Source organism: Dromaius novaehollandiae, chromosome 4 (assembly GCF_036370855.1).
Source record: "Dromaius novaehollandiae isolate bDroNov1 chromosome 4, bDroNov1.hap1, whole genome shotgun sequence".
Taxonomy (NCBI): domain Eukaryota; kingdom Metazoa; phylum Chordata; class Aves; order Casuariiformes; family Dromaiidae; genus Dromaius; species Dromaius novaehollandiae.
In genome coordinates, this window is record NC_088101.1 from 76,166,760 (window position 1) to 76,187,144 (window position 20,385).

Genomic DNA, 20,385 nt, shown 5'->3' on the forward strand with positions numbered 1-20,385 from the left:
GGTTAGTAAATCATCAATTTTTATGAATTTAGATTTCTAGGTACCTTATATCCCTATTAATTTCAACTGTTTTGACACTGACTTCAGTGTGTTTTTCAAGAAGAGAAATGTACAGGATATTAAGCAGTAAGAAATTGTCTATGTCAGAAGATTACTGTGCAACATGGAAAAAAGTGAATTTGACCTTAAACAAATATCAGGAAAAAAAGTCAAGATTCTTGCAACAAGGGATTTATGCAGGAGTCATGCAGCGAACTTCCCAGTAGCTTGGCCAAAATCCAGTTCTGTGGCTAATTGTGGGCAGACTTGTTAGCTCTGGTTCCCACTGGCAAGGACAGCAGCACCACAAGTCAATGTTGGCTTGAATCAGACAAAAATAGCACCCAGGGCCCTATGGAACAGCCGAATTTTGGCATCTCCTTCCTCCTCTTCAACCCCACATTCTTCTGCGCCAGACAGAACGGCCTCTGGTTTTTGGGTTAAAGTCAACGCCATATCCATTATGAACAAGAGCCTGCAGACCAAGTATCCCTAAAGCTGCCTGAACCCAGCAGAAGTCCTGCTGGAGTTAAAAATTAGCATATCTACGTAAAACAACCTGTTTACCCAGAGAAGGCTGAAAGGGCTGTTAGGATTTTATGTAACTAACAAATTATTATCAAGTATTGCCACACTGTCTTCAGCATCTGAACACAGTGTCATAACATTGCCCTGCAAATCCAATCTTCTCCTAAGAGTCTGTGTGCCTCTGTCCTTAATATCAAAAAATATGTTATTGGCAAGAATCAATAAGATGCTGTTAGAAATTTAACACTGTTACTACAGGGATAACTTGCCTGATTATTTTTGACTGACAGAATATCAAAGCCTTCAGAGAGATCTGCACTTAAGAACATAATCTGGGTCTGGGGGCTACTTTGCCATCCACAATAACAAATACAGAAGTGTGATAAATTCAGGTTAAAGAAGCTCTGAGTTTTACTTCACCAGTGTTAGCTTGTTTCACCCCTGAAAACTTGTTGCTATGTGCATTATATCAGCAATAAGGATGAGCAACACATCACATTAGAATTAACATTTTGAAAACAGCTTTGTTCCAGTTCACTCTTTTTTTTATGGTATCACTGGTGCAGACTGCTGAGTCTTCTGTGACTTTAGAAAAGGAAGATCTTCACTACTTAGTGTGAAGTATCAGACACGAGGCTTAATGCTGTTGTCTGAGTGCAGGTGTTTAAGCACAGGTGAACATTTAACTATAATCAGACAAGCCTAAATGTGACATATCAAGCGAAAAGAAGTACCACTTCCCTTGGAAGACTGGTATTAATTACATGGGCATTGCTAATACAATGCATAGCCTCAATAATTCAATTGATTTGACCCAGCTCACACAATTCCCAGGCTAAGAGTATCCAGGGAAATTCAATTATTCCTCTGCGAAAAGAAACTGTCAGAACGCATTCGGTGATAACCTGGATGTATCACAGAATAGAAGCTATTTCCCTAAATTTAACAGCACAGCCAAACACATCATTTTAATTCACTCACCTGTGTAGTAACTAGTATCTAATTACTAGATGTAAAATGACACAGAGAGATCTCTTTTTATAACTTAGATATACTTAGATCAGAAAAATCAGAGTAAAAAGGTGTAGCGATCCTTTTGCTCTGCCACTCACAGCAAGAAAATTTCAACAGATTTTTCAGGATTACCTCTGAATTAAAATGAGACATATTCAAATTTTCCAGTAACTACGTGCTGATGATGTTTTTTGTTTCCCCCTTTTTTCTGTTTATATTATAGCCTTCTAACTGAAGCAGAGATGACAAGACATGGCAGATTTTCCAACCCTTGAAGTATTTAAAACAGATCACACTATCTTTCTAAATGGGAGATGATAGCTCAATCTCAGGTTATGGACTTGCTGCAGGAATTAACTAATATTATTCTCTAATATTGTTATACAATTTGGTTAGATACCCATGAATTATATTTAAACCATGGGACCTGGGAGTGTTAGATCTGAACACGCACCATAATCTCATCTGGGCACACATTAAGGTGGCTTTCAGCTGTGCCCGTTTCTCCTCTCTCTTCAGACTATTTCAGAGGCTTCACCTCAGAGATGAACAACCCGTTTCCAGCAGAACCCAGAAATTTTATAAGCTTAGGGCAGCAACTGTTTAATGTTTTCAGTGTAGCTGTAACGATGGCCTTGTTATTTTTTCTTTTCTTAGTTATATTGACGTGAAGGAGTTTAATGCAGCAAACAAATTCCTAACCATATGGTTACTTCTTCTTTGCACAGTTTGAAAGCTTAGTTTGACAGATTGTTGTCTCAGTGTTGCTCGTTTAATAAAATATCAACACACATACAGCATGGAAGAGGCAACATCCATCCCTGACAGATCTCCCACTGTTCCCGGAGCGGACTGCAAGAACCCCTCTCGACAGCCTACATTTGCTTTAAGACTGCACCTGGACTTTGTGCCTAGGTATCTCGACGTGAGGATAATATTCTCACGAAGGTCAATTTGAAGATACATTTTCAACGATGTTTCTTTAAATCTGAATAGCAAAGAGTGTCCTTGGTAACACAGTACACTACCAACATTTTAATTTCCCTTCAAATGGCTGCACCAGCTTTCCATAATTGCTGAGTCAAAGTCTTGATGTATAATTTCAAGATCGACTCAAAAAGGTCCTTAAAACTCTGAGACAGACTGTTCTGCATCACTTCATCCCTTTAGCTACGAAGGACCGCTTGCAGAGGTAACACTCTTCTGAGCTGCAGTCAAAGCATGGAACAGCTCCCACAGGAGCCAAGAACCACTGAAAACTGCAGCACTTTCTGCTGTAAGCATGAGGTGCACCTCAGCATTGCTATCTCTAATACAGCATATAGGAAAGTATACCCACACTTACTAAAAAAGGAACAAAAAGCTCTGCAGCAGTGTACATAAACTGTCTTTTTTCTCATTCCCCATACTTCCAGGGTTGAAGGAGATAGAAGAAAGAATGAACCTGCATGATAAATGTTAATCACATCACTTAATGCACAGTTTGAAGACACTAAGGGGAGCACTACCGGACCCTGTAGAGAACACAGAGCAGTACAAACACTCAACGCTGGCCGAATGAGAATAATTCATACTGGAATAATTCATACCTGAACTACTTAAAGCTGGGTTCTGCCTTAACTGTCAGCACTCAGGAGAAAGATACTACATTACTGTAGATAGCTCGGTGAAAACCTCTGCTCAGTCTCTGGCAGTGGTTAACCAGCGAAGCAGTAGAATATACAGAAGATGATATGTCTAATAATCCTGAAGCCATTACCATGACATTGATGGTCTGGCCTCTCACGCAGTCGCTAAGAGTGCAACTGATGCCACTTTCCACTGCAGCTGATGAGTGACAACTGCTGGTGCATTGACACAAGAGGGACTGAACCAGCGTGGTCTAGAGCTCAAAGCATGAGCTAAAGCCCTGGGAAGAAGAATCAAGATTTCCGATGACAATCTCACCAGTGGATTATAAGCACATCATATCTCACTGCATTATCCACTTAGTAAAGGGAAGAGAGAAAGCAGACATAACCATTTAATGTGTTAAAAAAATTAATCTCATAACTATTTGTTTGCTTTCCTGAGAATGAGGAGTTTTCAGTAAACTTTTTCCTTTGACAAAAATGTAGCTCAGTATCATTACAAAATGAACAGTGGTAACTGACATTTTTTACTGCTGGGAGTAGAGAGTTCATGGAAGTGAGAAAAAAACTGAAACTTCTGCAATGCTTCCATCATATCAAAGCACATTTTCTATTTTAACGGATACAGCACAGCATAGGCTGCTGTAACAGTGTATTGCTACCAGTGAATCTTATCTACCGAGGTCAGTCCAAATCCTGCTGTCCTCATACTTTGAAATCTCCAAAGGAAGTCCTGTCGGCTTCCTATCCTGAATAAAGATAATGGAAGTTAGCCTACAAAGCACTCAACCTGCTGCTTTGCCAAGGCATAGTGCAGTTGCACAACCCAGAAACAAAGCCAGGGAAAGACTGGTTTAAAGCATTCTTAACTAAAAGCTTTTCATGGAACAAACTTTCAAGAGAGTTGGGTCATCACCAGACAACCACCTCTTGAGTAAAAGTGAAACAGAACACAGCACAGAATGGCCAACACTCAATAAGCCTTTCCATCAAACTGCTTTTCACCCTGAAATGAAGAAGGACCAAAGCGTCTATGAAGGACATAAGACTGCTGTTATCTCTTTAAGTGGAAGGAGTTGCTGTTTGTATGGGGAGGAGGAAATACTCAGGTACTACACAAATGGACAGAAGTTTAAAACTTTAATTAGACAATAAATTTTTCTTTTTTCTTGACTTTTTCTCCATTTCCTTAACAATTTCCATTCATGTGGACTGTATTTTTCTCAATAGGGCACTGAGACTCCTCCAGGTGCACTTTATAATTCAGCTAATAGCAGAAACATTATTCAGTTTAAAATCAAGGAGTGTGCAAGTGTATCACAGAATGACAGAATAATTCATGTTGGAAAGGACCACAGGAGGTCATGTAATTCAATCTGCTACTCAAAGCAAGGCTGATACTGAACTCAGACCAGGCTGTTCAGGGCTTTGTCTAGTCAGGTCTTAAAAACCTCCAAGGACAGAGACTGCACAACCTCTCTGGGCTGTCTGCTCCAATGCTTAATTATCCTCATAGTGATTCTTTTTTCATTTTATCCAGTCAGAATTGTCCCTGTTTCAATTTATGATCGTTGTCTCTTGTTCTCCCACCATGAGCCTCAGCCAGGAGCCTGGCTCCAGGTTCTCGATGGCCTCCTGGCAGGTGTGGGAAAGCTGCAGAAACGATTCCCCTGAAGCTGTCCCTTCTCCAGGCTGAAAAAGCCCAGCTCTCTCACAGGACATGTGCTCCAGCCCCCAACCATCTTGCTGGCCCTCTGCTGAACTTGCTGCAGTTACGGATGTCTGTCTTGTGCTGGGGCCCAAAACTGGATTTCGTGTTCGGATGGGGTCTAACGAGTGCTAAATAATCATTTCCATCAACCTACGGGCTGTACTCCTGCTGAGATAGCCCTGTGCGCTGCCTTCGTTGCTGCCAGGGCACACTGTCCTCTCATGTTTAGCTGACTGTCAGCCAGGACCCCAGATATCCCACATCCACTTCCAAGCACTGATAAATAAACACAGGACACGCTGAAATAAATCAAGATGTGCTTGAAATACATCATATTAAAAAAGAATATCAAATCAAGATACACCTCCTTGGAAAAATAATCCTCTACTGCTTTTCACCTGCATCTGTGGATTCATACGAGTGGAACTGGGGAGACAAACAGCACCTTAACCTGAATAAGGCAAGTTCATTATCTATCATTTTAAATTCAACATTGAGGAGTATGTACCTTCACTGGCAAATTTTTTGGAATATGCAAATCAAAAAAGGTAGAAAACCACTGAACTCCTTTAAATGATATTTAATTTGTCAGGCTTATACTTCATCATTCATTTCTAAAATGAATGTTTTTACCAGGGTATTACATTATTATGTGAATGAACTGTTCCTTTGCTTAGGTGGTTGAAATGTATAGGAAACAGATAATGAAATACATATAAAAAAAGGAACTCCAGATTTTTATTTTCATGAAGTTCAACATAGTTTTTGAATGAGATACAGCACTTCAGCTTTTCAGATGCAGTCAGTGCACTGATTTATGGAGATAAATTCACAATTTCTGTAAGTAAATGCAGCCCACTGACTTTGGCTGAGCAAGGGTTCTAGCTCCTGCTCCCAGAGTTAAATTAGTCATTATCTAATAACTGTGTAACCTAACAACACAGAACCAGCCCAGGAAGTTTTCCTACCTGAGTATACTGCCTAACTCAGCTGAAATCAGGGGTTCTTGTGTATTCCCCATCTGGTCATATAACCCTCCCATTCTTGGCCATGGCTTCAACATGGGGTTGTGGGATATGGGTTCAGTCCTAAAGACTGAATAAAACCATGGGTCTGGGCATTCGCCTTTCTGGGTGAATGCTCTCATCCCTGGAGCAGGACGCAGAAGGCACACAGTGCAGCACCATCAGGTGTTCAACAGCCGCACTTACAGCTCTGCCATTGCATCGACACCGCAGCACATTATGTGGACTATGCTGGTTCCATGAACTGGACTCTACCCAGTATTTTCAAATAAGGGAGACGATGCTCAGAAAATCAGATAACTGTTGCTGCTTGGAGTAGAAGACTGTGCTCAGCTGCTAGCTTTAAGTGTAACCACATGCAATCCTCATTCACATTTACAGCAAGGCCAGAACTTTGCATATGCTACACAAGAACTGGAAGGATTACTCTGGAACGGTGGTACACAATAATGATTAGTAAACAGCTGTCATGTCACCTACTGGGTCTGAAGGGACAGGCAACAACATCGAGGCAGAGGTAGTCAGCAAAATACCTATTTACTATGTTATCTAACAGTGCTGAGGAGAGAAAAGTGCAAGAGAGGAGACAGAGAATAATGCGAAGGATAGCTCTTACTAATGCTCTTAGTCACAGTGGGCCTGACTCACCACTGAGTCATTTCAGCAGTGTGCCAGGGCAAACAAACTGCTTTCAATGGGTTTTACACCAGCGTAAAAGTAGTGCAATGCTGTGAATCAATCCTTCTCGTTGACTTCTCCTTACTGGATTCATTTGTCATCCCACCAGATGCCAAGAAAGAGTCATTTGAAACGTTCAACACATGCACCTGCAGCATTACTTACAGCTTTAGCTGTCTCACATGTACAGTTATTTCGCATTGTCTTAGTTCTGGCTCATCCCCCTGTACTTTGCAGAGCCTTGAGACTTCCCACCCACATTTGAGTCATTTTTACTGCCTCCCACACACTCTTTATTCTTCCAGGTATAAAGTGCAGAATCGAATGTACCAGCGGGGACATTTATCTCAGAATGATAGTAACTTACTATATACTGGACTCTCAAAAGGAGAATTTTCTAACGCTTGGGAGACAAATACAAAAACAGTAAAAAAATCCTAAAGGGAATAATTAAGAAAAAGAAAGATGGAAAAAAATCAGGACTGTTATAACTCCAATCTCATTTTGTAACATCTGCAAACAAGTTCTGACTCACAGGAGGAAATTCAGCCCTGCTGCAAGGAGGCAAAACCTGAGAAAGACCAATAGTACTTTTTCTGCTGAATCTGGTATATAGTCCTATAAACCAAAATGGTCTGACATGCCTAAAATCACTAATTTTGCACTCAGTTGTCTTTGTTACATAATGAGTGAGCTGCCCCTTTTGTCTTCTACTCAGCTTTGCAAATTTTTCTTGCCACCCACTGAGACTTAAGAGGCTTCTGTTTTCCATTTGCTGAACAACCTCCTTCATTGCTTTTCAACTTTCCTCTCCCACTCCTTAAAACCCACTTATGGGCCAACACAAGCTGCAGCTGGCTCTCACTTTTGCCATCCCTTGCTCAGGGAGAGGGAGTGAAGAAGGAAAAAGGTGACTTTGCCTCAACTTTGCAGCTGCGGATTTAGCCCACCCACTTTAGACAGGTAGAATGAAACAGCAACCGACGGTGGGCAGTCCTGGGGAGGCAGTATGACCATATCATCACACAGACGATCAAACGGAAGCCAGCACAGCCAGAAGTCCAGCTAACCTGATGCCTCATTCAGGGCACTTTGCTGTTTCACTGCTCTTTTCACGCTGGTCGCAGTGATCCAGGCTGCAAACATCTGAGGGCAGAAGCTGCCTCTCATTATGTGTCTGAATAAGGGTTGATATTTTGGAACCCAAAATTTTAGGCCCCAAACTAGGACCTGAAATGCTACTACCACATGCATAATTGACCTTAACAGTCAGCTCCTGAGAGTAGGGAGTTGCTAGTTTCAGACTCCTCAACACATTTCGGGGCCAAAGTACAATTCAAAAGCTCTCACTTTGGGATGAAAAAGAAATATGAAGAAACAAAAAATGCTGAAGGTTGGCAGGGGAAAAATCTTCAAGATACAAGAAATGAGTCACATAGCCTGCTTTCCTGCTAATAACAGACACACACAACAGTTGTCACATGGGTCGGAATATATTGGAGATACTTTGTCAACAAAGCCAATTGTCATAGGTACACTTAAGAGTGCTAGACAAAGCTAAATGCTGTGCCACTGTCATGGTTACTGGAGAGAGCTAGAGGGAGGCTGCCGTGCTCTTGGCTGGATCGTGGTTGTGTTACAGGGCGCTGCAGAGAAGCAGTCTGGCTGCCTTCAGTGTGCCCAAAGCATAAATCAGAAGACAAACAAAACTCAAAGAAATTATACGAAGTATAATGATGAGGAACCGACAACATCCCAAAAGTGCAAAATTTCACATCGTCAGTATATTCAAACGCTGGCAAATATTACTACATCATATGAGAAGTGAATGCATCACCACAGCAACACGTTGCTTAGGAAGGCTCTCTAATGGGCGCGCTGTATGCAGTTTGAACCTGAAGTTCAAATGGTACAAGGTGACTACTGAGATCACTGTTTTGATGCAAAACTATCTTAATTATTAATAATGCTACATTTTTGCACAATGAGAAGCAGTAGACATCACTCACCTGTCTTCCGGGCTCAAGAATCTAACTATGTTCCAAGTCCCTCTAACACACACAAACCCACACAGATACAAGTGCAAAGAGACGGTATCAGGGACCTTTCCTGTACATGCAAGAGAAACCTCGACAGGAAAGAAAGCAAGGAATTGAAGAAAAAAAAGAAAAGCCCTGCAATGGTCATTCTTACCTCAGTATCAACCAGTTTATCTCAAGTTCTAAACTTCTTTTTTTCTGTTTTATTCAGAAATAGGTTGCAGAATCTCTTACTTTGGTAAAAATGTACAGCCTTAAGCTATCAGCAAATTTGTTATTCAGAGCTCTTACTAAATAATCCCCCACACTGACTTGCAGGATATTAATTATGTAAGTATTAGTTTTTCCTGACATGTCAGCAGTTATGAGTTTTTAACAGTTCAGATAATTAATATAGGTAAGTATACCTCTGTATCTTTTTCTGGGGAGAAGAGGTTGTTGAAGCAGGGTGCAAGAAAGATAAGGTGAATAAATCCAAAATATTAGAACTGAGTTACAGAAAAGTAAAGGCTAAAAGCTAAGGTCAAATGCATTTTCACTGCTATTTTCATGCTTGTTGATAATGCATTTATTTTTGCCTGTATTAAAGCAAAAAGATACCATGATCTGTGATCCTAATATTCAGTTTAACTCAACTGATTGCCAGTTAACACTTACCCAGCCAAATTCGGACACTATGCAATGATGATTAACCTGCCTTTGCAAACCAGCAGCCCCAGACAAATGCAAGTGGTACCAAAACAGAGACCGTTCTCAAATGGCAAAATGTATTATATCTCAGTAAACGCTATTCATTGAAAGTGCTAGTTAATATTTCCTACCTTAGCTGGTTTCCTTTTGCAAGAGCTAAAGCTGATTTATTGTGATGTATCTTTTCCAACAGTTTTCCTTCTCTTCTCTCGCGATGGGAGAAAACTGGCGTAGAGAGCAGTTTCTAACTGAGGATTAGTACTGACACTTAGATCCTTTTGCTGCTTTGACAGCCTTTTCAAGGTTGTCCATGCTACAGGAAACACTTCGTTCATGTAGAAGGAGCCCCTTTTATTTCATGTTTCGGTATTAATGCCTATATTATAAGCTGCTGAAGTACCTTTCACACATCACTGGGTTTTGTTGTTAGTGAAACAGCAGGATAACAGACATTTCAGAATGAACCATTATTCCACACTGCAGGCAGAAATTTGTACACCCTGCTGCAGGAATTAGTCTCGTCTCCGTGCTATACTGAGACTTTTGTAGGGGAAAAGCTATTGATTTACAAAGTAGATGTGGCTGCAAACAAGAACAGCTCAACCTTAGGGCAAGCAAAAAAACAAACTACAAAACAAAGACACATTTTTAATTAATAAATCACTGAGGTATAATTGGCATTTAATTGACATATCTAGTCTGTATTCGTTAATTGACATTTCTAGTCTCATCCCTGTCTAGTGCCTACTGCATTTGTTCCCTCGTTTTTAAAGCAACATACAGCTATGATTAATAGGTTTAAAGAGATATTGATTATGCTTTCCTAGACATTTACACATAAATGAAAAAACAGAAAAATTTTAACCCTTTCTTCCCCTGTGTATACTGAATGCCAGGCTGCCTTGTGAGGATGTCAGATACAGCAGCTGGACTCCATCTGTATGTTTAAGCAAATTAAGGGGCCATTTTCGCCAGCTCCTGTAGGGCACATTTAAGCCTTAACCATGTGGTTGTAAATCATGGGACAGTTGAAGACAGAAGTCTAGTCTAGAGCTGAAAACACACCGCGGTGCTTAAAGGAGCAATTGGGTTGCATGTAAATAAGCCCCAAGAGACCTTTTGCAAAGCATATCCTCCAGTGTGTTACACTGTCAACTTTTATTCACATGAAATTCAAAACACCATCGAGCAGTGAAGGAAAATGGACTTGTTTATCAGCGACCATTACACTGAGTCACGGAGGGCAGGGACCAGGCAGCTCCAGCTAGCAAGCACCGCGTTTCCATTCCCCGTCTAAGCAGTAATACCTGGCCACCTCGCAATCCGTAACGCGTTTGCCATTGAACCACCCCCATGAGGTAATCCTTGGGTATGAAGGGTTCCTCCAACAAACTCAGAAATCTTTAGCTGAAACAACAGATGAAGAGAAACACCCCCCGAGTCACATCTCACTATGAGCTGTCACCGTAACGCAGTCTCAGAAAAGACACGCTCGGTGAGAGATGTGCGAGGTAAGGAGCTTCCTTTAGAAGAAGGGCTACTATCACTGCGCGAGGTACGGTGAGACATCATCTGGAGTACAAGGCTGTCCATGCTGACAGAAGTTGATCCCCGGCTGGAATAGGCACTGAGCAGGCCTACCAGCGTAGTCGGAAGAGCCTGGAGTTTATCTTATGAACAGTGAACGGGAGAATTTGGCTTGTTCAGTTTAGCAAAATGAAAGTTCAGAGGAACTAAGACTGTTCTCTATAAATTTTCCATAGAGTTCATCAAAAGAAAGGGAGAAGATCTAAAAAGCTGAAAATCAATCAGCATCAGAAGAGCTAGTAAGTATACGCTGATCCCATACAAATACAGAGGCTTTAATTTTAGATAAAGTTTCTTTCAGTGGTTTTGACTTCTGGACCTTTTCTCAAACAATAATTTACAAAACAAAATAAATCTGTTTTTTAAGGTGGATCAGTCTGTGAAAGAGAGAGTACAGGGCTATCTCCACTGTCAAGGAGTTGGCCTACTTCTAGATTCCTGTTACATATCCAAGCCTGAGGAGCAAAGCAGTACATAAATATAAAGATATTCTCATATCTCTGGGTTGTACAACTAAGTATTTCCTCCAAAGATCAGCAGATAGCCTAGATTTGTATCTTGTCTGTCTTGACGGACCCTGATAAGAAGGTCCGTTGTGAATCTCTGTAGTCGGACACCTGACTGACTGGCCACGGTGTTGCTTCTTCCTTCTGGCCTATTACAGTGCACAGCAGCCCCATATTTAGGAGATCCAAAGAAAGACTGCTTTGACCCATGGACTTTTTAGATCAGTTCTTTCAGGCTATCTCTAAAGTGGCACAACCACTAACACTTCCCAGTTCCTTGGAAGCATACCCTGCCCATCCCCACTGCTGCTGTGAACAGGGAATCCAGGCATGGTCCCCACAGGACCACGAGGAGCCCCAGCCTTCCAGTCCTCTGCAAAGCACATCGCGTGGCGCGATGGGGAGGGATGCCAGCAGGACTGGCAGGTAGAGAATCTGCATCTACCTCCCTCTGGAAAAACAAAACTAGAAGATGGATTAAAAATCACAAAATAAATGGAAATTGTCTTCCGGGGGTTTGTACCAGGCTCTGAATTATCACATGGAACATAGTATATTTTTTTAGAAAGGCAGTTATACTTATTTTGCCTATCTTTATGACATGCTTATTAGCACAAGTTGGGATTTTAATTAATAAATAGCTGTTTGCAATATAGAAAAAGAGAAGAAAATATTTTCAGTGCCAGATGCAAAAAAAATAGACTACAGCATGACAAAAGGGAAATAGCTGGTTATAAAAATCAGCAGCTTGGTATATTAAAATGTGTTTATTTTCTGTGTTGTTTCATGTTAGTGATTTCTGAATTTCGAACAGAGTGATGCCATAAGCAATAAAATAAACCTTTTTTTTCCTCCAAACAGTTTTTCAGTTGCACTGCTCTTTGTTTAAGTCAAACTATAAAGTATATTCCTGCTCAGTCCCTTTTGTAGCTTTTTCAGTACAAGTTCCCGGGGAAGAGTCACCTGAGGAGGAAAAAAGGGACAAGAAAGGGATAAACAGAACTATCCTGTGTTTAAGCCCATTTACTGCATGGAGCGGATCTGATCCTCAGCAAATGGGCTGAAGGAAGAATTTAAGTAATGAAATCATTCTTGTATTTGGCTGGCAATCTACAAAAACAGCCGTATTTTTATAAGTTATCAGTAATTGACACTACTTGACTCTCCCTTCCTCTTCTGCTGAATAAACACTGAAAATGAACAAGTGTTGGAAAAGGAGGCAATACTAAAAATCTGGGCACAGAATAATTGTGGAAGCAGCTGTCCTCCTGACATAATCACAGAAATCAGAGATGGAAAAAAGCCTGTTAGGTCATATAGCCCCTCCCTTTGTCATTGCAGGATTGTTCCCTAACGCAGATTTTCCAATGCCTTGTCCAATCTAGTTTTAATATGATCTAAGTGATGGCTTGCAGCAGCTCCCTTGGGAGACTAATGCACATTTAATAAGTATCACTGTCAAGATGTTTCCCCTCTTTAACAGCAATTGCCCTATTTGCCCTATTATTTCTGTGAATCTCCAGATTATATTCAATATCATAAAAAGACTTAAGCACTGAAAAATGTTTCAGGATTCCAGACAATTCCATGAAAATCGCCTAAAATGTAGAGCAGCTATGGCTACTTTTTCTGTTTTCTGTCCTTCTGACCAGGCGATATGTAAACAGACCAGCAAGCTGACTGGTGGCAACCAAATACTGAGGTAGGTATTAGGGAGACGGAAGAGAACAGCCCTAATTCCAAGCCTTCGGAGCAAGCCTGTCCGCTGCAAATAAACAACAAATGGCTTAACAACGTTAGCTATGGATATAGGCTCTGTGTTCCTTCAAATCTGTTTGCTTAAGTCATGATTTTTAGCCTAGCCTCTTAGTGAAATGAGGTGCATGCGCTATCTGCTCATCTGACTGTTCTCCACTAGTAACTATGGAGCTCAGTGGCCATTTCAAGTGCTACCTTACAGGACACAGGACATGAATCCATATTCATACTCCATTAGTTTTGTTGTACACAAACCAACCACTTTCTATAGAATTTTATGGAAAGAAAGTTATAGACCATAAAGCTTCCAGACTGTTGTAACAAACCTCCAGGCAGTGAAGATCAACGTGCATGCTCATTGCCTGCTCCATGGTAACTTCATCCTATCTTGCCTATTTGCTAGTGACATTTTCTGATGCCGCTGTGCTTTTACAAACTGCAAAAGTCCTCTTTCTCCTACTCATCTGCCCTCCTCTTCTTTTAATTTTCAGGATCTCATCCCTCTTGCACAGTATTTTTTTTCCACTGTTTAATGTCACTCACTTCAATCAACGTTACTCCCAGCCTGCAGCAGTATCAAAATAAGAAGATTGCTGCATTTTCATCAGGGCACCACTGGGGGAGAGGCGGAGGTGGAGACACGCACACACTAACCAAAATCATCACCTGGAACTACAAACAGGCAGAGGATATTCTGCTGCTTGCCTGCAAACGACATACCTAATCAGTCACAGTGAAACTCCCACTATATCCTTAAAGAATGGTCTTTCCTCAAGTTTATTGTGGCCCATCTATATCAAAAACAAGGAATTCTGTCATGCTGCTCAATATGCTCTCTCCAAACAATCGGAGGGAATGGATACAGCCACACGTACCCCCACATCCCACAGATCAAACCGAGCACTGCCACTACACACAAATTTATAACTTTTTTCCTTTTCTTCATCCACAGAGCTAAGTAAGGGCCTAGTTCTAAGCCACTTCTGACCACATGCCTTTGCTTAACCAAATCAGGATTAAATTCTACCAAATAAAAAGAGCTTTTCTGTACAGGTTTTGCAAGACAATGAAGAACCAGGACAGAAAAATATGTATATAGCATGAAGCCAAGAGTGATGGGTGAGCCTGGAAATTTTGTTCTTCTCCCATCTGGGTATTCATCACTCCCTGTGAGCTGCTATGGGTAAGTGCACTCCAGATTTGACCACATCCTTCTTTTCTGTGCATCCACCTGTCTCCTTCTTCATCACATCAAATGTGGGGCAACTGGCTTTGCTTTCAAAGCCACCCCCACCTACTGCTTTTTACTCAAGGTCAGAAGGCTGATGTCTCCTCTGAAAAGACATAGCAGCTTCCACTGGTCACCCCTTACATTTCTGAAGACTCTGCATTTTCTCCTCGTTTGTGTCTCCCGCTTGAGAGAGCTGCTTGTAAATAGCTAAAAAGGTGTTTTTATGCTCTTTCTAATCCCTTTTTAGAAGTCTATTTTCCTGGGATGTCTATAAAAATATTTGATGATGGAAAAGCTCCCCATGCACTAACGTTATGCTGTATCATGCCAATGAGTATGGACTCACTGAATCCTTACACTTGCTTCTCAGTCTTTTACACAGCTATTACTGCCCACCTTTGGAATAGTTAAAAGCCAGTGCATGACTAACAGCAATTCTTTCTCTGGTGGAAAAATTAGCCTTCCTTTGTGACTTTCCAAGTTGTCTGAACTCATGAACAGAAAAGATTGAACTGAGCAATCGTCTTAACCCCCGAACTGGTAAGACATAACAAGATACAGGAAAAAGGCAGAAAGAAAAACTGGGTAAATTTTAACATTGATTGGGCAGCCATGCACTTAGATCTAGGGGTAAATACTTGCAGATGAAAGGAAAATGCTCATTTCTCAGCTATGTGGAAATCACTTTTGGATAAAGCATAGATAGGCACCTACACTAAACATCTTCCTTTCTTTTTAGAACAATAAGCTCACAAAGAAACTGCAACGCAAGCCATTTCTGAGTGCAGAAATACATTTTGAATGATTCAGCAGTTTTTCAGCAGTCTCATGCTAACTCTGGAGAATGGAAAATGGAATCATAGAGGAGAATTTACAACAGAGTTTAGCTTAAGCATTAAAATGTGCCTGATAACCTGTTTGCTTAATACTTCTACTACCTGAATGTTCTCCAGTACCATAAATATCCATTTAGGGACTATGTGCCTTATGAAACCATTAAGAGAAGAAATAGAAAAGAGTTATACAAAAAGTTCCTGGTGTTTCATAAAACTAACATTACACTGTTGCATTAACACTCATTTTTAAGTATATGAATACACAGAAATGAGTAGGTCTCTTTGTATACTTTGAGATTTATTCAAACGAGAGTCTCCTTACCTCAAGCACTCTTCCTGTGATATACTTTTCACAATTGTCGCATCTGATACCAAACTTTGCATGATAGTCCGTTTCGCAATATGGAATGCCATCCCTAGGGAAAAATGACAGGCAATACAGAGATTAGGTTAAATAGAATTACAGGTTGTCTGGCAGATTATACAGCTAAAGTTTGTTAACATTTCAACAGACAGTGTTTATGGACTTACTCCCTCCCAAATCCAGTATCTATTAATTTTTAAAGGAAGTGAACAGTTAGTGAATAGGAAATACTTGATTGCCCATATCTGACCCCCTCTTCCAAGTCCACCACAATCCCACTTTACTGCTTTGTCACCAAATTCAGCAATCTCTTCCCTGCCAGGCACAACACTAAACAGTATCTCAGACCCACAACCTCACACCATTTGCTTTGGTAGTGTTACTCATCAACTTATTCCACATTTCCCACTCTCTGGAAGAAATAATTATTTCTACATGTTATTCTTTCCCTCTTTACCTGACATCTAACTGTACTTTCTGCTTGGTCTGCGTAGAGTAATTTCTCAACGGGCTATGCTCATTGTAAGCCAAGTTTTGATTAACTTAAGTCTACTGAGGTTCTCGACAGGGCATGGTTAAAGGCAGCCAGGGATCAACTGTCTCAGGAACCTACTCTACAAAATCCAGTAACGACTATGCGAATTCAACCTAAACAGCAGAAGAGATGTTGCAGTATGTTCACGCATGAAGTAAACAGCTATTTTACCACCACAAGTGGTTTAATTACACAAGTGATTTAAGGTAGCGTACAATCAAAAAATTCAAAGACTAAAAATGGGAATTTTAGCTTTTATTCTAAACGATTAGAACCAGAATGCTTGCGCTATTATTCTAAAATTAATCCAATCTGTTAATTTGCTTCCTATTATTGGGCAGGGCAAATATGCGTATCAGTGCTGCCACCCGTTAAAATATTTGCTACTTCAGAGACATACTAGGAGATAAACTTAGTTTCTAAAAAGTGTATTTTCCTTAGAAGAGATAAAGAGGGATGTTTTAAATAAAATCTAGAAAAATCATTATTTAGCTCACTAAACTTACGAATGAGAACGATTACTGTTGAAAAAAATGGAGACATTTCTTTTTCCCATTTGAAAGTACAAATTTAACATAATTAAGTATGTTTAGCATGTTAGCGCATAACATGCTAAAAGAGCCCACCATCATATAGATTTATTAGCCCAGGCACAATTTGTGTGGACATTCCCCTAGAGGAACGTAATTAATTTTATAGCATAAAAGTTGGACTGCTTAGAGACTAACCCATAAGTTATCACAATAGCTAACTGAAATAATTGAAGCAAGGATGTTTCTTCTCTTGAGTTGTTTTGCTTGGCATTCAACTATTTTTCAGAGAGGATTTTGCAGTAACTAAATCTTTACAAATCAAGGGTTTTTTTATTGAATAACAAGCAAAGCACTGCACTGAAACACAGCAGAGTATCATGGAATTTGAGATAATGCAAAACTTTATTTAACAACATTCTGCATTAAAGATTTTCTCAGTCTCCAGTGCAAGCTGTGATATCAGATGTTATACTCGTATTACTGTAAATCCAAAGACTTGTCGAATGTCAGTGGGACAACGGCTCTGAAACTCCATCATCGCTGAATATAGGGCATTGGTCACTGAGTTATTTTGTTGTTTAGGAAAATCTCATCACAGAACATACTTCTCTAAAGGAGAAGCCCTGGCCAGTGAAAGGCCTATACCTCACCGGACTGAGCCGAGTGCCGACACGGAGTTTGGTCTGTGTGTGCTTTATGCTGACTCCCATCGCTGTTGTTAAATTCGGTCTGAATCTGACATCTTTCTTACGGGAAACATACAGAGAAAAAACTTCAGATAACAATCTCTGATCTTTTATATAACCCCAAAGAGTGATAAATAAAAACTAAGGGATATGCAACACTGAACTAATCCCTTTGCATCAAAAGAACGCTGAAAACGAGTGAAGACGCCCTGAGCTCCTCCGCTCAACTTACTTGCTGATGTACTCTGCGTTCAGTAGCTTGCCGCATGTATTGCACTTAAAACAGCCCAAATGCCAGTGTTTGTCCAAAGCAACCAGTGACTGCCCGTTTTTTATTTCTGAACCACAGCCCCCACAATCTGCAAGAGAAAAATCCAGCATGAGCAAATCACATACTTTAAATGATCACGCAACAACACAGGTTACTGCAGTACAGGGATCCCTCGGTGTCATAGTAACAGCTCGGGCAGGCTCCAGAGCTCACTGCTCACTATTCACTGGTGGATGACAAGCAGTGCAGACCTAATGTTGCTGAAAGACATGACTCACTCAAAGAAAAAAATAGTGACTTAGGTTTCCTAGTGATTTAGGTTTTACTTCAACTCACTTACAGTGTTTTTAAGAGATACGAAATCTTGCTCATCAGATTTTCATATATCATAAATCAGCCCAATAAAATTAATAAAAATGACCTAAAAGTCTTGAGATTAAAATAAATAATTGATTCTTCTTACTAGACTCTGCTTCTGGGCCTAAGAGTTTAACTCATATTTCAAAATTCTTGCAATTATGGAAAAAAAAAAACAAGCTGAAATTCGGATGCAATCTTCCACAGCCAGGAAAAATACACCGAAACTCGAAGTGCATTACAAATTCCTGAGCAGTGATGACACTGGATGTGAAACAGGTAAAAGTGATGGATGACTATATATTTATTATTTATATAAAATCACATATATAAAGCTCCAAAAATTTCTAAGGAAAATTAAATGTAAAACATAACATAGGCTAAACTATATTGATTAAGCAGGCTATATGTGAGGTGGTTCTAAACTCACACGAGAAAATAATTCAGGATAAGACTTTCTTTCCTTTTTTTCTTTTTTTTTAAATGATGAATGCTTTTGATTATGCAGGTAAAAGCCAAAAGCCAAATCCACTCTCAGGAGCCATTCCCTCTCTAGAGAAGCTACAGCCCTGCTTAGAAATCTTTTCATTATTCAGTTTAGACATGGGATTTGAACCTTGTTCTCTGTATCCTAAATGAATCCCCTAATTCCCTATAGTCTCCATCTCTCATTCACTCTTTGCTCTCTGTAGACTTCTCTCTATATATAATTTTCTTACAAAATGTTAGAATATTCAGCATATGTGGAAAAATAGTGACAAACGTCAGTGATTCTAGCATCACTATCTCAGTAAACTTTCTAACCTTCTATATGATCTTATAAGAAACCATGTATTTTTGACGAATTCTTCATGTGTACCGACAATTTGCTAGAGAAAAGGCAAAAGCTGGAACATCCTTAACGAGTCATTTAGAGATGCTGGAGAAAAAACCAACCATGTCTTCCATGAAAGAGAAAGATACACAAAAGCATTAAAAGATTTCTCTAGTTATTAAAGAAAGACTCCAAACATAGCATCTCATTAAATGGTTTAACCAGTTCTCTTTAAAACTTCCTGATTTAAGATTCTATTTAATTGATTACGTGACCCTAGTGAGACACTGTGGAAGTGCAATTGTAACTGTTTAATTTCTGAGCACACAACAATAACGGATAGTTCTTATTTTCCTTTGGTGGATTTGGAATGGATTAAGGGAGTAAGACTATCACTCTGTAGAAGAAGCAGTGCAGAAGTGATATCACTCTTTAATACCACTCTGTAGAACACCAATATGTGGAATCAAGCCCAGCCCGAAGGCATGTGCAGCACAGGTCAGAAGGGCTGAGATTTGCTAATAGAAGAAAGAATTTGGGTGTGTGCCTGGATTTTCTCCCAGAGGACAATACTTCAGTATCTGTCCTTTAACCACAATCAGAAATTTGTTTGTGATCTGTGCACCAGAGGTTTATCTGGTAATCTAATTTAATCTCACTGGTGGAAGTTTTATTCCACAAGCTTAATACAACACAGTGCGCTCAGACGTCATCCACCTTTCATCTTGTGGAAGCTTGGGTGGGCAGAGATGCAGCATTTTGTGTGTTACTTTTTTTTAATCCTAACTGCTGTTTTCTCTGTAAAGTTCCAGATAATTAAAAACAAATATTGTGGTTGCTATGCCAACAGTGGTATTGATGTGGTGTTCTTCTCTTCCTGTTTGTAGCATCCTTTAGTGACTCACTTAATTTCAACCAATAACTGCAGCATACATCAATTTGCTGCTACACACTGATATTCTTCCCTAAATACTCTTTCAACATCATCACCACCACAAATGTTTTCAAAGCTAGCATTTTATAAACTAAACAGAACAGGTAGTTAAGTATTTATACAATAATAAAAAATTCAAGGGCTCAGGCAAAAGGCAAATATTTGACATTCCTTGTTTCTTCCACATGTTAATGCAGAAAGGAGGTCAAAACCACACAGAGTAGATGAAAATAGAAGTACTGGTCAGAGGGGGCAGCAATGCTGGGAGTTCAGCGAGTCCCAAGAGATCTCTTGAAAGCATTCTTGAGCTGAATTCAGAGACGAACAGGCCGATGAATAACACTGTGTAGTGTGTGTCCTGAAATTACGAGCCAAGAGCAAAACCTAACATAACAGCGGGTCAACATATTATTTGCTCTCTGACTCAGCTTGCTTGAAGACCAATGCTTTTGTGCACTACTTTTCTTTCACAAGAAGAATTGTTCATTTAAAACATCAAGGTCTTTTTCAAGAAGATTGTTAAAACAATGAGACACAAATGCCATTTATCGCCTCACATAGTATGTAGCATAACTACAGACAGTCATTTTGGACTTTCAAATTTACAGTTCAACCAAG

The 20,385-nt window shown here is 40.0% G+C and overlaps 1 protein-coding gene across 11 annotated transcripts in view; it reads right to left on the reverse strand.

The window, feature by feature from the left end:
- ABLIM2 (actin binding LIM protein family member 2) overlaps positions 1-20,385 on the reverse strand; it is a 144,984-nt gene that overhangs the window by 57,587 nt on the left and 67,012 nt on the right. For all 11 annotated transcript variants that reach the window (XM_026121983.2, XM_064511481.1, XM_026121991.2 and 8 more), the window contains exons 5-6: positions 17,624-17,750; positions 15,596-15,689 (exon numbers count right to left, since the gene is read on the reverse strand). In XM_026121983.2, coding sequence (XP_025977768.1) covers positions 15,596-15,689; positions 17,624-17,750 — 221 coding nt within the window. The remainder of the gene's footprint in view (positions 1-15,595; positions 15,690-17,623; positions 17,751-20,385) is intronic.